We start from the raw sequence: 17,227 nt of genomic DNA, 5'->3' as shown, positions 1-17,227 counted from the left end.
CTGTTTCCTCTGCCTACCAAACTCACTTACTAATTTTCTGCCTTTCATTTCCAGCTTTGCTTCTCTCCCTTCTGAATCCACTCACATTCCCATCCCCCTGCCAAGCTAGTTTAAACCCTCCCCAACAGCACACTAGCAAACCCCGCCGCGAGGATATTGGTTCCGGTCCTGTTGAGGTGGAACCCATCCGGCTTGTACAGGTCCCAATGCTTCAGGAATCTAAAGCCCTCCCTCCTGCACCATCTCTCCAGCCACGCATTCATCTGTTCTATCCTCCTGTTTCTGTACTCACTAGCACGTGGCACCGGGTGTAATCTGGAGATTACTACCTTTGAAGTCCTGAGAAATTGTGTTAAAAGATAACTGGAAAAAGCATTAGGAATAAGCTATTGGAATTATGCAAAAATACTGTATTATTGGCATCAAAAACCAGGCCATAAGCAGAGGGACAAAACATAGAAGATAGGAGCAGGAGTAGGCCATTCGGCCCTTCAAGCCTGCTCCGCCATTCAATGAGATCATGGCTGATCATCCAAATTCAGTACCCTGTCCCTGCCTTCTCCCCATATCCCTTGATCCCTTTAGCCTTAAAAAATATATCCAACTCTTCCTTGAATATATTTAATGAACTGGCCTCGACCGCCCTCTGTGGCAGAAAATTCCACAGGTTCACCACTCTCTGGGTGAAGAAATTCCTCCTCATCTCTGTCCTAAATGGCTTACCCGTTATCCTTAGACTATGACCCCTGGTTCTGGACTCCCCGGCCATCAGAAACATCCTTCTTGCATCTAGTCTGTCCAGTCCCGACAGAATTTTATAGGTTTCGATGAGATCCCCTCTCAATCTTCTAAACTCCAGTGAGTATAAGCCCAATCGACACAATCTCTCCTCATACGTCATTCCTGCCATCCCAGGTATCAGTCTGGTGAATCTTCGCTGCACTCCCTCCATGGCACGAATGTCCTTCCTCAGGTAAGGCGACCAAAACTGCACACAATACTCAAGGTGCGGTCTCATCAAGGCCCTGTACAACTGTAGCAAGACATCCTTGTTCCTGTACTCGAACCCTCTTGCTACAAAGGCCAACATACCATTTGCCTTCTTAACCGCCTGCTGCACCTGTATGCTTACCTTCAGCGACTGGTGCACAAGAACACCCAGCTGGACCTAAGATGGTGTAGAACGTTACAGAAGAGTTGACCTAAGCAAAGCAACGGCATTAGAGAGACTGCCCACAGAAGCTCGTCTCTGTTAGATACAAATATCTGTTGGGTGGCAGGACTGACCCCATTTTTTCAATTTTTAAAAAAATTAATTGATGGGATGTGGGCGTCGCTGGCTAGGCCTGCATTTAGTGCCCATCCCTAATTGCCCTCGAGAAGATGGTGGTGAGCCGGCTTCTTGAACCGCTGCAGTCCATATGGTGTAGGTACACCCACAATGCTGTTAGGAAGGGAGTTCCAGGATTTTGGCCCAGCGACAGTGAAGGAACGGCGATACAGGTCCAAGTCAGGATGGTGTGTGGCTTGGAGGGGAACTTGTAGGTGGTGATGTTCCCATGCGTCTGCTGCCCTCGTCCTTCTAAGTGGTAGAGGTCACGGGTTTGGAAGGTGCTGTTGAAGGAGCTTTGGTGAGTTGCTGCAGTGCATCTTGTAGATGGTACGCATTGCAGCCACAGTGCGCCGGTGGTGGATGGAGTGCCAATCAAGCGGGCTGCTTTATCCTGAATGGTGTCGAGCTTCTTGAGTGTTGTTGGAGCTGCACTCATCCAAGCAAGTGGAGAGTATTCCATCACACTCCTGACTTGTGCCTTGTAGATGGTGGAAAGGCTTTGGGGAGTCAGGAGGTGAGACACTCACCGCAGAATTCCCAGCCTCTGGCCTGCTCTTGTAGCCACAGTATTTATATGGCTGGTCCAGTTCAGTTTCTGATCAATGGTAACCCCCAGGATGTTGATAGTGGGGGATTCAGCGATGGTAATGCCATTGAATGTCAAGGGGAGATGGTTAGAGTCTCGCTTGTTGGAGATGGTCATTGCCTGGCACTTGTGTGGTGCGAATGTTACTTGCCACTTGTCAGCCCAAGTCTGAATGTTGTCCAGGTCTTGCTGCATATGGACACGGACTGCGTCAGTATCTGACGAGTCTTGAATGGTGAACAGTGTGCAATCATCAGCGAACATCCCCACTTCTGACCTTATGATGGAGGGAAGGTCATTGATGAAACAGCTGAAGATGGTTGGGCCTAGGACACTGCCCTGAGGAACTCCTGCAGTGATGTCATGTGATTGAGATGAATGACTTCCAACAACCACAGCCAACTTCCTTTGTGCTAGGTATGATTCCAACCAATGGAGAGTTTCCCCCTTGATTCCCATTGACTTCAGTTTTGCTAGGGCTCCTTGATGCCACACTCGATCAAATGCTGCCTTGACGTCAAGGGCAGTCACTCTCACCTCACGAGTTCAGCTCTTTTGTCCATGTTTGGACCAAGGCTGTAATGAGGTCAGGAGTTGAGTGGCCCTGGCAGAACCCAAACTGGGCATCAGTTAGCAGGTTATTGCTGAGTAAGTGCCACTTGATAGCACTGTCGACGACACCTTCCATCACTTTGCTGATGATTGAGAGTAGACTGATGGGATGGTAATTGGCTGGGTCGGATTTGTCCTGCTTTTTGTAGACAGGACATACTTGGGCAATTTTCCACATTGCCGGGTAGATGCCAGTGTTGTAGCTGTACTGGAACAGCTTGGCTAGGGGCGCAGCTAGTTCTGGAGCACAAGTCTTCAGTACTATTGCCGGAATGTTGTCAGGGCCCATAGCCTTTGCAGTATCCAGTGTCTTCAACCGTTTCTTGACATCACGTGGAGTGAATTGAATGGGCTGAAGACTGGCATCTGTGATGCTGGGGACCTCAGGAGGAGGCCGAGATGGATCATCCACTCGGCACTTCTGGCTGAAGATAGTTGCAAATGCTTCAGCCTTGTCTTTTGCACTCACGTGCTGGGCTCCACCATCATTGAGGATGGGGATATTTTTGGAGCCTCCTCCTCCTGTTAACTGTTTAATTTCCACTGGCCAAACAGCTGAGAGCCAAAGAAAAGTAGCTAGAAGTGGGTCGAGCACAATCTACTGCTTTATCCCCTGCCCATCCTAAGATCTCATTTACCCACCTTGGCAGGATGAAAGGCTTGAGTGAACTGCCAGGATTCAAACTCGAGGACTTGCTACCCCTCACTCCAGTGCTTTACTGACCGAGCTGTCAGATGTATAATGTCCCTTATTAAATAGATTAACAGCAGAAGGGAAGATGGCAGAAATAGTTTATAGAAATCAGCAGCGGCAACCAAAGAATGAAAACTGCTGTTGCACGGATGGCTAAGCAGGTAAGGGAGGACAGCTGCAGAGAATCAAACAAATATTGTGGGACAATTTCACTGTTCCAGGGGTAAAGTGGATTAGCCAGGAACAAACAAAGGCAAGGTGAACATACAAGCAATTTCACAAATGTAATCAGTAACTACACTGCTGATAATTTCATAGACCGAGCTGCAATAACTTGCAAATCTTTCACAGTTGGCGCACTGGATCACTGTTCCAATTAACACCTTTTGATTCCTTGCCTCACATTAATTATTTTATATTTATCCACATTGAACTATTGGCCTAGTTAACTAAAAGATATTGGGCCTGATTTTGCAGTCGGAGGCTTCCTGCGGGCGAATGCCTCCCAGCCGCAAGAAAAGTACGAACCTACCTTGATGGTCCCTGAGGTTTGTAGACTTGCTGTCCTGGGCATCTACGTGTACGCCTGCATAAAGGCCCACGCATCCCTGGGACGCAGGCGTTTCGCAAGCACCCCTGGGATCACGTGGGCCGGACCAACCAATCAAAAAGGAGGAGCCCCATTATGCTTACGGGGATTCCATTTACGTACGGAATCTCCATACGCATGAATAGGAATCCCCTAAAGAAAAGCACAATTACACACCAGTTAAATAAAAATAAATCATTACACGTTCAAAATTAATTAAAATACAATTAAGTTAAACAAATTTAATATTTTGAAAAATAAATTTAAACATTTTAAATGGGCTAAAAATAACCTATAATTATAAAGGTGCAAAAAAGATTTACAAGGATGATAACAGAATTGTGAGGTTATACCTATCAGAAAAGGGTGAACAGACTGGATCTCTTTTTTCTTGGAGAATGCTGAGGGGTGTCCTAATGGAGGTCTTTAAAATTATGAAAGATTTTGATAAGAGTGGATAGAGAGAGAATGTTTCCACTTGTGGGGAAGAGCAAAACTAGAGGCCATCAATATAAGATAGTCACCAAGAAATCCAATAGGGAATTCAGAAGAAACTTCTTTACCCAGAGTGGTGAGAATGTGGAACTCGCTACCACAGGGAGTGGTTGAAGTGAATAATATAGATGCATTTAAGGGGAGGCTAGACAAGCATATGAGGGAGGAGGCAATACAGGGTTATGCTGATAAGAGATGAGGAAGGATGGGAGGAGGCTCGAGTGTTGGGCCGAATGGCCTGTTTCTATGCTATAAATTCTATGTAATTCTTTTTTGCTGCTTTGCCTACGGACGCCTGGACTTGCTTCTCACTGCTTCCGACAGTGTCAGACCACCGACAGATTTTTGACCCCCTCACACCCCCTACCTGCAGTGAGGGCTTCTCAGGTGCAGCTATGGCATTCCCAAGGGCATACCCTTGCATTCCATTATCATGGAGGAGCAGCACAGGATGGAGCAAAGGACTCGTGCAGCATTTAAGAAAGAAGCTAACCACCAAATATTACTCTCCCCCTAGAATGTACAGGTTATGCGAGGACCTTGCTGAGGAGACTGCATTTCACCAAAGAGGGAGAGATTTTAGGGTTGTGCATGTAAGTAATTGCTACTGGGGGAGCTGGGTAGCCATTGTGCAAGGGAGGCTGAGTTACTCTACCCCTTAACCAAAATGCATTGTGAAGGTTTAGTTGGGCAAGTGTTGTATTAAGAGGGGCAGGAGTGTACGGGTACCCAGTGTGAGCAAGGAAGAGTGTCTTTGGGGTTACCTGGCAAGGTCATTGAACATCTTTCTGCACTGCTTTGCAATCTTGGGGATGAGGGAGATGACAGATGGCACAGTGCCAGCACCACCTCCCTCCAATAATCTGTCTCTCCTAAGCTCAGTTTACTTCAGGTCATTAAAATGCATCACTCCAAGTAGATAAGGCTATAAAAAAAAAACCTTAAAACTATAAAATTAAACCTTGTTCAGTGTCCCCGCCATTGGACTAAATATCCACCCCTTCACCAGCGGCTGCAGTGTATGATGCACTGCGAGAACTCAACAAGGTTACTTTGTCAGTACCTCCTTCCCTTGTGACTTCTAGCACCGAGCAGGACAAGAGTGGCAATGTCGTGCGAACACCGCTGCCTCCTAGTTCCCGCCAGTCACTTGCCATCCTACATCATCACTGGGTCAATATCTTGGCACTCCTTACCCAACACCCTTGTGGGAGCACCATCACAAGGGGCCAGAATTTGCTGGCAAAATAACAGCAAGGTAAAGATGTACGCCAGTATTAGCATGTAAAAAAAAAAATCAGTAATTTGTGGTGTGGAAGAGATATGCCCGGAGTTGTAAATCACCACAAATTGCTGGCTTTGCTAACCATTCAAATCCTTAAATTTCATTGGTTAAGGAGATAGACTATTGGTCCCATCATTCACCAAGGTCCCAGTTGCCCATCGACACCTCCAGGAATTTGCGGCGCAAACATTTTTCAAGCTGAAGGGCGAGGAAAATAATCCAACTCTCAGTACTCATCACAAGGTGCCCCACTCCAGCAGATTCTGGGTCAGAGTACAGCAGTTCAAGGAGGCACACCACCAACCTTCTCAATAAATGGACAATAATTGTGGCCTTGCCAGCATGACCTGAAGCCAGAGAATAAATGAAAATAGAATACATTTTAAAAATTTTATTTCTTTATATTGTGTGGTTTTTTTGATGTGACCTTTTACATTTATATATATTAATTGGATGGATTAGCCAGTTATCCACACTTATACATCCCATATATTATTTTCTAGATATTCTGATTATACTACAAGAAGCTTATAGCAAGTACATATACTGGAACCGAATCACTAGTGTGCTTGCTATATGACCTGCAGATACCTGCCAGTCGGGTATTGATTATATCACCAAATGTGACAAATCGATGAAATGAACAGACGCTTTGGGATGTAACCAGACAACCACAGGCAAGTAACAGTGGAGGCAGAATTCTCCCTCTTCCACCCCCCACCCCCCTCACCCAAATGAAAATCTGCTTGCTATTTCTAATTTAATCCCCATAATAAAGTGGGTGTTATTGTATGTAAACTGCAGCCCAGACGACAAAGAATCTTCCCTATTCAAACTGCCAGTTTGGTGGCATGATGTGGAGTCAACTGCAACCTGGTTACATTCATTTGCTGTTAATTATCTGTAAGATTATAAACTCTTATTTGGCATTACCATAGCCTGCTATCTTCCGCTAAATGATTCACAGCAAGATTACTAGTCAGCAGAGTTCTGGGTTCGAAAGTGCTTTACAGGGAAGGGGAGAGGTGAAGACCAGACACTGTTAATGCAGTGCGCATCACAAATACTGTATTTCCAGGCAAGAGCTGTCTGCCTTGGCCCCACTAGGCGCTGCACAGTCCCTATGAATATCATGCAAAACTACAGGGATGTCTGATACAGTTCACCTGTAACAAAGACCTGTGGATGGGAATGGTACCTTCAAGATTATTCTGAATCAAGCAGTTTAATACCTTCACTATGTTACAAAGCACCTTCAATATAAATTAGAATTGAATGTAGTGTTGAATTAATCATTCTCTACGAATCCTTCAGTGCCACTAGTTAAAAGGTTGTGGCTGGAACCACACTGTCACTCTGTTTGGCCTCATTAGGGCTGTACGATTGTGGCACCTCATAACCAAACACGACAAGCAAATAAGCCTGGAATTACTTCTCTCCCTGTAATATCGATCTCCTTCATTTGTTCTTGCTTCCATTAGAATACTTAAAGAAACATTTTTAAGAAATATCTAGTTAGCCAGTCAGCCACTTTACAACAGCATGACTGTGTGGAGCAGCTCTGCTCTCGCCTTGCCTCGCCTCGGCCAGGCTCCAGCTCTCCCAAGAATGGACTGGTTACTGACAACAGGCTTGTTCCAGGTGGCCACAATACTAGAGGATCTGATCACGATAAAAAGGCCTCGACACAACGGAATTCGTTCAGCAATTGCATCTTGAAAATTATGTGCTGTAGGATGTCCTACACACACACACACACACACACACACACACACACACACACAGTCACTAGAAACATTTCTTGAACTGGATGGCTCTATGGTTCTCATCAATTATTGCAGGAATCCTGCCTTCCAGACACAACTGTAGGTTATATAACCCACTTTCACAGACGCCATTTTCTTGAAATGGGATTACAGTAAGCAAATAGCAGCTTGTAGACTAGACATTGTTCTTAGTGTCCACAACATCTCACACCCATGTTTGTTCCATTCAAGCTCCCCCCTTCCCCACCGTGTTACCACTCCTGTGGTAAAGTTTATTGGAACATCATTCCAGTTTAAATTTAAGAAAAGTAAAATCCCTCTCAGTTTACTCAGATCTAATTTTTTCCAAGGTCTTGCCTGGGAAACGGGAATTAAAACACGTCGCATTTTATTAGGGTCTTTACTAGGGTTTTGTTTACATAGAAAGGGAGACCGTTTTTGATCGTGAAGCTGCCCTTAGGGAACCGTTTAAAATAAAAAATAAAAATCACATACACATGAAGTGACTGGCTGCTTTTCGACAAATGTTTACATTTAGTTATTCAGCTCCACACTCGAATACTGAAAAGCCTAGCTTATGAAGGGGGTGCAGAGAAAAGACCCGCTGCACTGACGAATTGGTTGGCGGGGGAGGGGGGTTCCTTGCAGTATATTTACCCTACAAGCACATTGAAGGCAAGTTATTGTTCTGCATCAAGCAAAAGTTCTGCAGATGCTTTCACAGGGTTATAGGGCCTTGGTCTGAATCATGCGTTAATCTCACAAGGGGGGGGGGGCCGCACAACAGAACGCTCACTGCCCCAGACCATTTCTGTCTTAATGGACGATAATTAACGTGTTTCAAGACACAGCAATCTAACCCAGGGTTTACCAGCCCAGCATTGCTCTTGTGGCTTTACATCTGAACTTTCCTCCGCCCGCCCGACCTCCAAGTGTCTTGTTACGCACTTACAGAAATACAGAGACATAATACAGATGAGGAACAAGAAGATAACGGTCACAGGAGCTGGCTTTTTAAGGCCAGCTTCACGATGTTTGTAGATGCGGATAGGCATTAGCTGTGGCTTCTATAAAAATTCACAGGCACCACTTGACGCACATTTATAAAAGTGCACTGCAATTGTGAAGATAAATATCAAAAAAGGTGGTTGGATACTGAGCAAAGCTCAATTATGAGTTCCTGTGGTTTCATTACACAGCAATTTCTGGGCATCTCTGCCAATTTAACTCATTATATAATTTTTTTTTGGGGGGGGGGGGGGGGGGCGCGGGCGTGAATCCACAACTCCGAGAAAAGAACCACACACGCACGCACACAATCACATCTACAAATTGTTTGCTTCAGTGGTCACAAAGTCATCGAGTGAGTGAGCGAGATTACTGGCACTGGCCGCTCGTCACGGCTTCATTGATGGATTCGGCCACGTAATCCAAGTTGCTAGTGGTTAGACCGCACATGTTGATGCGGCCGTTGGCCAAGAGATAGATGTGCTTCTTCTTAATCATATAATCAACCTGGGAAGCTGTAAAACAAAACAGGAGAAGGAAAAAAAAAAAAAGGGTCAGCATCTGTTTCTGTGGGAGTTTGCCATTAGCTTGCTCCTTTCTGAAGCTGAATGGACATTGCTTTTTAGGTTAATAAGATCTCAGAAATAAGCCACCATCAGTTAACTTGGAGATACATAATCTTCCTACTGTATTAACCTTTAAGAAAACCATTAAAAAAAGAATCTCAAGTTGGCTTCAGTTATAAATTTTCACACGATGAATTTTCAACAAGGATATCAGTGCTGGCAGTGGAACTTTCTCCCCATTCTTTGGCATCAGCTTTGCTCAGTTAGTTACATCTGTGAGTCGGTAGGTTATGGGGTTGCGGCCCACCCCATGACTTGAGCACAGAGTGAGCTTAGGCCAACACTTCACTGTGGCAGGGCGGGAGGTGCCACCTTTCAGATTAGACGTCAGATCGAAGCCCCCGGGGCATTATTCGAGAAAAAGAAAAAAAAGAGGGTTTTCAGCCGAGTACCTCTGCTCCGCCCCACAAGCTTTAGGAGAACCTCCCAAGGGTACTCCGTCACAAGTTGATTTTCACGTGGCGCAGCACCCAGGCTGACCCTGGAATCGACGGAGCCCAGGACCTGTGAGTGGCTGAAGCCTGTCCTTCACAAGAGTGTCACGGTGCAGGTCGATGCCTGTAGTTTCATCTTGGGACAGTTACACAGCAGAGAGCAGGTACCTCCCCAATCCGGGGGAATAACCAGTCCTAGTGGCACAGGATGGATCATTTCTACCTAGATAGCGTAGTCAGGACACAGTATGGTATGGCAGCTGTAGCTACTATGACCGGAAAGCCCTGCAGCGGGTAGTCAAAACTGCCCAACGCATTACCGGCACCCGGCTACCGACCATAGAGCACATATACCAGAAACGCTGTTTACGGAGGTCACGGACCATCATCAAAGACCCTACCCACCCCAGCCACAGTCGGTTCGCCCTCCTGCCATCTGGGAGACACTACAGATGCATTCGCACCCGTACGACCAGATTTAGGAACAGCTTCTTTCCCAGGGCTGTCATCCTACTGAACTCCACAAATAAACTCTAAAGCCTGCACATCTACCAATGCACTTTATTATGGTTATGTTTATGTTAATGTATTACAAGCCAAATGAATGTTGAATGTTTAAATGTCTTAATCTAAATGTACACTCTCGGGAGCCGCAAGCCTACATTTCATTGTACTGCACTTGTGCACTAACAATGACAATAAAGTTGATTATGATTATGATAGAATGTTTAAAAAAAAGACAGGGTTGGGAGAATAAAATCTCAAGAATTTGAAGTTTTGTAAACCACTTGAATGTGAATTTTCCTGCTTAAAGTTATAACTTCACTACACTTGTTTCAGCCATCCAAAATTCTAGATACAGTACTGTGTTTGGAAACAAAAGTGATAGTAAGGTGATCCAAGGGTTAATGCTGGAGATTCAATCTAATATGAGGGTTAAGACAGTTGAAAATTCCTCAGAAAGAGAGATTAAGAACACACACACACCACTAGATGGGGCTTACACTTCAATGACTTGCCACAAGGACTGGTACGATACAGAAATCTCCCACTCAGTCTGTTCATGCAGTGTATTTATTTTCAATACAGGCACTGGTATGTTTTTCAAAGATTTATTCATTTTAAAGGGGTCTGGTGAACTGGGAACTTTTGCATTGAAACTTCCAGTACTGAAGGACACGATTAAACACTACTGCAAGTTTATAAGAAGCACTTTGTTTCAAAAAGTGAAATCTTGATGGAAAAGGTTATCGCTCAATGCTGAAAAAAACTCATTAGCGGGATTGTCAGTCCAGCACAGCCCCTTAAGATGTTGACTTTATTTTACCCTTTTTTATTCTAGACATTTCAGCTTATATATTTTACACCACTCACAAGTGGTTTTTACATTCATGAGTACTTTCACTATCTAAGTTTTGTAACGGGTCCAGGATAACGAACAGAAAATCTCTTTAAAATGTCCTTATCCTGTACCTCCACAGGATCTTTCGCACACCTTCGAAAACCAGCAGAGCACCACATCAGATCTCGCTTCAGAACAACTGGCAAGGGAATTTATTGAACAGGTGAAGAAGCGAACAAACAGTGAGATATTTCCTGCAGATATTATACTAAACAAGACCCTGGAAATTAAAATCATAAATGCTCGCAATTTCTACATTAAATTATTTTACAGTTAACCTTTATTTATGCAGTTATTCTTTTTTCCCTTAGCGTTACAATTGTGAAACTTCCACACTGGCTCAATGATTTGAAAAGTCTTCAATACTTAACCAGAAGGTATGGAAAGCCAACTCCAACGGTACCCTCCTGTCAAAATGCTTAGAACATGGCCTTATCATAACCAACACCTTGTTCTGTCAGAGAGACAAGTACAAGGCTTCATGGCAGCACCCTCGTTCCAAGCACTGGCATCTGCTGGACTACGTCATCGTCCGAGTGAGGGACCGCAAGGACGTCCGCATCACCCGCACCATGACAGGAGCTGATGACTGCTGGACAGACCACCGCCTAATCCGCTCTGTCATCTCCATCAACATAGTCCCAAAACAGTGGCGGCAACAGAAACAATGCCGCAGGAAAATTAACGCTGGAGCACTCAAAGACCCCGCTAAGAAAGCCCTATTCAGCCTGTGCCTCACAAACAACCTGACGACTCCCAGTGATGCAGAGACACAGAGTGCCCACAGCGTCTGGTCTGCACTCAAGGCCTCCATAATCAGCACCTGTGAAGAGATGCTCGGTCACTCGACCAGGAAACACCAAGACTGGTTCGACGAGAACGACCAGGAGATCCAGGAGCTAATAAGCCGCAAGCGCAAGGCATTTCTGATCTGGAAACAGCAACAGAACTCGAGAGCAAGAAAGCAGCTCTACAGAAGCCTGAAGGCCAAGGTCCAACAAAAAACTCGCGACCTAAAGAACAGATGGTGGGTGGAGAAAGCGCAGGAGATCCAGCAGCTAGCCGACAACCACGACGTGCGTGGATTCTTTAGCGCAGTCAAGACCATATACGGCCCAAGCACCCAAGGCCCTTCCCCACTGCGGGCCAAGAACGGAGAGGTACTCATCAAGGACAGGGAAGCAGTCAGTGCCCGCTGGAAGGAGCACTTTGAAGATCTCCTTAACCACGACTCTGTCTTCGACATGAGTGTCCTCAACTCCATCCCACAGCATGCTACCCGCCACCATCTCAGCATAACCCCAACCCGGCATGAGGTTGAGAAGGCCATCCGACAACTGAAGAACAACAAGGCCTCGGGAGCAGATGGAATCCCCGCCGAGGCACTAAAGCATGGCGGAGAAGCACTGCTGGCGCGAATTAATGAACTAATTTCTCTTATCTGGAAGGAGGAGAGCATGCCAGGGGATCTCAGAGACGCCGTAATTGTGACCATCTTCAAGAAAGGTGACAAGTCCGATTGCGGTAATTACAGAGGAGTTTCCCTGCTATCTGCCACAGGGAAAGTCATCGCAAGAATCCTCCTCAATCACCTTCTCCCAGTGGCTGAAGAGCTCCTCCCAGAGTCGCAATGCGGATTTTGCCCACTAAGGGGCACAATGGACATGATCTTCACCGCACGTCAATTACAAGAGAAATGCAGGGAACAGCACCAACCGCTGTACATGGCCTTCTTTGATCTCAAAGGCCTTCGACACTGTCAACCGTGAGGGATTATGGAGTGTCCTCCTCAAATTCGGCTGCCCTCAAAAGTTTGTCACTATCCTCCGCCTGCTTCACGACGACATGCAAGCCGTGATCCTGACCAACGGTTCCACCACAGACCCAATTCACGTACAAACCGGGGTCAAGCAAGGCTGTGTCATTGCACCAACGCTCTTCTCGATCTTCCTTGCTGCAATGCTCCATCTCACCCTCAGTAAGCTCCCCACTGGAGTGGAGCTAATTTACAGAACAAACGGGAAACTGTTCAACCTCCGTCGCCTCCAGTCCAGATCCAAGGTCGTCCCATCCTCTGTCATCGAATTACAGTATGCAGATGATGCTTGCGTCTGCGCTCACTCGGAGGTCGAACTCCAAACCATCGTAAACACCTTCACCGAAGCATATGAGAGCATGGGCCTTACACTAAACATCTGTAAGACAAAGATCCTCTACCAACCTGCCCCCGCCACACTGTGCTGCCCCCCGATTATCAAAATCCACGACAAGGCCTTGGACAACGTGGACCACTTTCCATACCTCGGGAGCCTACTGTCAACAAGGGCAGGCGTCGACGACAAAGTCCAACACCGCCTTCAGTGTGCCAGTGCAGCCTTCGGTCGCCTGAGGAAGAGAGTGTTTGAAGACCAGGACCTCAAACCTGGCACTAAGCTCATGGTCTACAGGGCAGCAGTGATACCTGCCCTGCTGTATGCCTCAGAGACATGGACCATGTACAGCAGGCACCTCAAAGCACTGGAGAGGTACCACCAACACTGCCTCCTCAAGATCCTGCAAATCCATTGGCAGGATAGGCACACCAACGTCAGTGTTCTTGCTCAGGCCAACATCCCCAGCATCGAAGCTCTGACCACGCTCAATCAGCTCCGATGGACAGGTCACATTGTCCGCATGCCCGATACGAGACTCCCAAAATAAGCGCTCTACTCGGAGCTCCGGCATGGCAAGAGAGCCCCAGGTGGGCAGAGGAAACGCTTCAAGGACACCCACAAAGCCTCCTTGAAAAAGTGTAACATCCCCACCGACACCTGGGAATCCCTGGCCCAAGACCGCACAAAGTGGAGGAGAAGCATCAGGGAAGGCGCCGAACACCTCGAGACTCTTCGCCAGGAGCAAGCGGAAGCCAAGCGCAGGCAGCGCAAGGAGCGCACGTCAACCCAAGCACCCCCCCCACCCGTCCCTTCAACCACCACCTGCCCCACCTGTGACAGAGACTGTACGTCCCGCATTGGACTCATCAGTCACCTGAGAACTCATTTTTAACGTGGAAGCAAGTCATCCTCAGTTCCGAGGGACTGCCTAAGAAGAAGATGGACTTGAATAGCCATCAGCTAAAATCTAAAGTAATCACTGGCTATAGATAAAACTGAGTGAATCACAGCGTTGTTTTGAATGTGCTTTTGCTTTCTCTTGTTATCCAGTCTTGGAGACAACTGAAACAAATCTTCGCAAAGTCTGTAATCGGGTTTGGCTGGCAACGTGACTTTTGAATGCAGCTGGTTTTTAAAGCTCCATTGGTATGGTAACTGAATTAAAGGGACCACTACCCAGCTCAAACTAGACAACCACACTTGGGGCTTTGGGCACCCAGTCTAATAAATTAGACCAAACTTGATCATGTCAGCCTTGGCTCCGTGGCTGCACTCAGACCTAGGAGTTAGAAGCTCGAGCTCCACTGTAGGACTGGGGCACATAGTCTATGCTGACACTTCAGTGAATACTGAGGGAGTGCTGCACTGTCAGAGGTGCTGTTAAACACAGTGCGCCTGTTCAGGTGGAACTCAGAGTCCCATGGTACTATTCAGCGAGCTGGGGAGTTCCTGTTCAGCATTTATCCCTCAACCAATCATTTTTGTCCTTGATGTTTATGGGACCGTGCTAATGTGCAAATTGGTCGCGATGTTTGCCTACATAATACAGTAATAAGAAATAGGACCAGGAGTGGGCCATTCGGCCCCTCGAGCCTGCTTCGCCATTCAATAAGATCATGGCTGATCTGATCTTGGCCTCAACTCCACTTCCCTGCCCGCTCCCCATAACCCTTGACTCCCTTATCGTTCAAAAATCTGTCTATCTCCACCTTGCATATATTCAATGACCCAGCCTCCACAGCACTCTGGGATAGAGAATTCCAAAGATTCATGACCCTCAGAAGAAACTCCTCATCTCCGTTTTAAATAACAACAGTAGCTACACTTCAAACGCAATTCTTTGGCTGTGGAGATTTGGGGATACGAAAGGTGTTATATACGTGGACATTTTTTTCTTCAAAAATGTCCCAATAGTTTATATTTAAGGCAGTAATTAAAAATTCTCTGTCCCCTAAATAAATCAATCATTCAGTTAGCAAGCGCATTGGGTAAAGTGGCTCTGAGCCTTACAGCGCAGGAAGAGCACAGGTTTCAGCCCTGGTCTGGGCCGAGTTGGTTAACCTCAGGATTCCCAGGCACGAGAGAAAAGATGATTAAAAAGGAATCAAAGGGGTTTCTCAGTTTCCCCACACTGGTCTTTCAATATACCTTTTCTGTGAACAAGAATAGAGTAAACTCAGGGCTGTCCCACAACATTACACGTTTCTGGGGTGGGAAACTTAAACAAACTCAAAACTACTGCACAGTAAAGATACTAAATTAGTGGGAATATACATCTACTTTAGAGAATCCTGGAGTCTATTTTTCAGGTATGTGGTTAGGGTGAGGTCATCTGTTCAGTACAAAAACTCCATTAAGCAAGAACTTGCAAACAATATACAGTAATCTATATTAAAAATAAAGAATTTAGCAAGAGGCAGAAAAAGAACAGCAAGAATGCAAGAAAGTATATGTAGTGAGAACTAGAGTAAGAGTGATAGAGCGAGAAAGGAACAAGGAGAGAGAGAGTGTCAAAGAATGAGAGTGTGATCGAGGGAGAAAGAGCGCGAAAGTGACAGAGTGGAAACACGAGAGGCAGAACACAAAGATTATATCTTTTTTTCTTGCTTCCCTATTCAGCAAGGCTTTCCATTCCAGATTGTGCTCCAGGTGACACTCACTGCATATTGTGTGTGGACCTCTGACTTGGACAGTATAGGGCTCAGCTTCGAAACCCCCTTGGTCAAATCGCCCCACCATCTAGTGTTACGGGTGACAAACAGCCACTTGGGCTAAGTACTGGACAATGGCTGCGCTGGGGAACCGCAAGCAAATGGCCAAAGCCACTGCCTGGTTTATTGGAAAACAGGTGGAACGGGATTCACAAAACGTTAGTTAAAAAAAAAATCCTGAAATCCTGACTTATTCCACCGATGCGAAGCAGCAAATAGCAGCCTCTGCCCATTAGAAGCAAGGCCACTGGCTTTCCACCGCCAAGGAAAGTGAACAATCACAATCAGATCTCCCACCCCCCCCCGCCCCCCCAAAAAAACCCGTCAAAATCCTGGAATAAAAATGGACTGCGACTTGTTCAGGTGCCACAAACCAGAGGGAAACAAAACATTAAAAACTGGCGTTGGCTCTGAAGAGCGAGACACACACACACTGTCAGCACATGACAACCCCAAAGTAAACAATGAAATTGGCTAAAAGCAGCCTCCTGGGAGGCCCCGACCACAAAATAACAGAGAGAGGGTCTCGCCAGTGTCGTGCTTTAACAGATCCAACAGGTTGATTTTGGGGTTGCGAGTCGGGAGCCAGGGGCACCTGGCTCACCACCCAGCCCGATATAGAAGCAGCTCAATTCTCAGAGGTCCTCTTTCGCAAAGCAGAGGAGGGTCCTCGAGCGGATTCTTTAACATGGCTCTTTATCAGCTACCTGGATACCTGGGGTCTTTTGCTACAGAGAAAGAGATACCGCCTGGCAGCTGTCAGAAGACCCTGGTGGTATGTTATGTGTACATCTAATTGACTCCTTCAGGGCACCAAAACAGACGCTCTCAACAGACTCTCAAATTGCACAAGATCCTTCGCTAAGCCAAACAGTCTGCTTCCCATTAATAAAAATATGATGCAAAGGTTTTTTTTTCTTCCTTGTTTTTTTAAAATATAAAGTTCTCAAGCCCTTTGTGAATCTGCAACTATCCAAAACAAAACATACAGGCGGTACAGCTGGATGGCATTACTGCTTTAAGTATTGTATGGTACAAAGACTTACTGGACAAAGGGATGCGGATCAATTAGTGCAGTTGTTTCGTATTAAAAGGCCTGCAAGAGCAAAACCAAACTTAACAGGGGCTATAGGAAACCCAATGTAGCCGTGAATAATGTGTGCTGACAAAAGGCTCCACCAACACCTCAGACCCGCTACAGTTTTTATTGAGGACACTCGTATCAAACTGTGGAGGGTTATCTGCTGTGTATTTTTTTAAAATAAGTAAAACGGAGAGCTTCCTAAGACATGAAACAATTTTGTACATCATGATAATATAAAGGACGAGTAATGGCTGCAGGCTGCTGAGATGGTGGAGGCGACGCGTAAAGTTAGAAGGGCCTCAAAGCATTTCATGTGCAATGAGTTACTTCTGAACGCTAGTCACTTATGCAGCCAAAATGCAGTAGCCAATTTACGCACAGCAAGATTCCGCCAGGAGAGCGTGAGCTGAATGGCCACAATGGATCTGTTTTTGGCACTGTTATTTGAG

The 17,227-nt window shown here is 46.1% G+C and overlaps 1 protein-coding gene across 1 annotated transcript in view; it reads right to left on the bottom strand.

The window, feature by feature from the left end:
• Positions 1–5,970: 5,970 nt before the first annotated feature.
• got1 (glutamic-oxaloacetic transaminase 1, soluble) overlaps positions 5,971–17,227 on the bottom strand; it is a 78,950-nt gene continuing 67,693 nt past the window's right edge. Inside the window, exon 9 of the mRNA XM_085994279.1 lies at positions 5,971–8,883. Coding sequence (XP_085850405.1) covers positions 8,738–8,883 — 146 coding nt within the window. The 3' untranslated portion in view covers positions 5,971–8,737. The remainder of the gene's footprint in view (positions 8,884–17,227) is intronic.

The sequence above is a fragment of the Somniosus microcephalus genome, chromosome 8 (assembly GCF_052327205.1).
Source record: "Somniosus microcephalus isolate GS21.2 chromosome 8, FLI_Smic_1.0, whole genome shotgun sequence".
NCBI lineage: Eukaryota > Metazoa > Chordata > Chondrichthyes > Squaliformes > Somniosidae > Somniosus > Somniosus microcephalus.
Note: the sequence above shows the minus strand (reverse complement) of the source record. Positions and strands in the feature narration are given on the sequence as shown.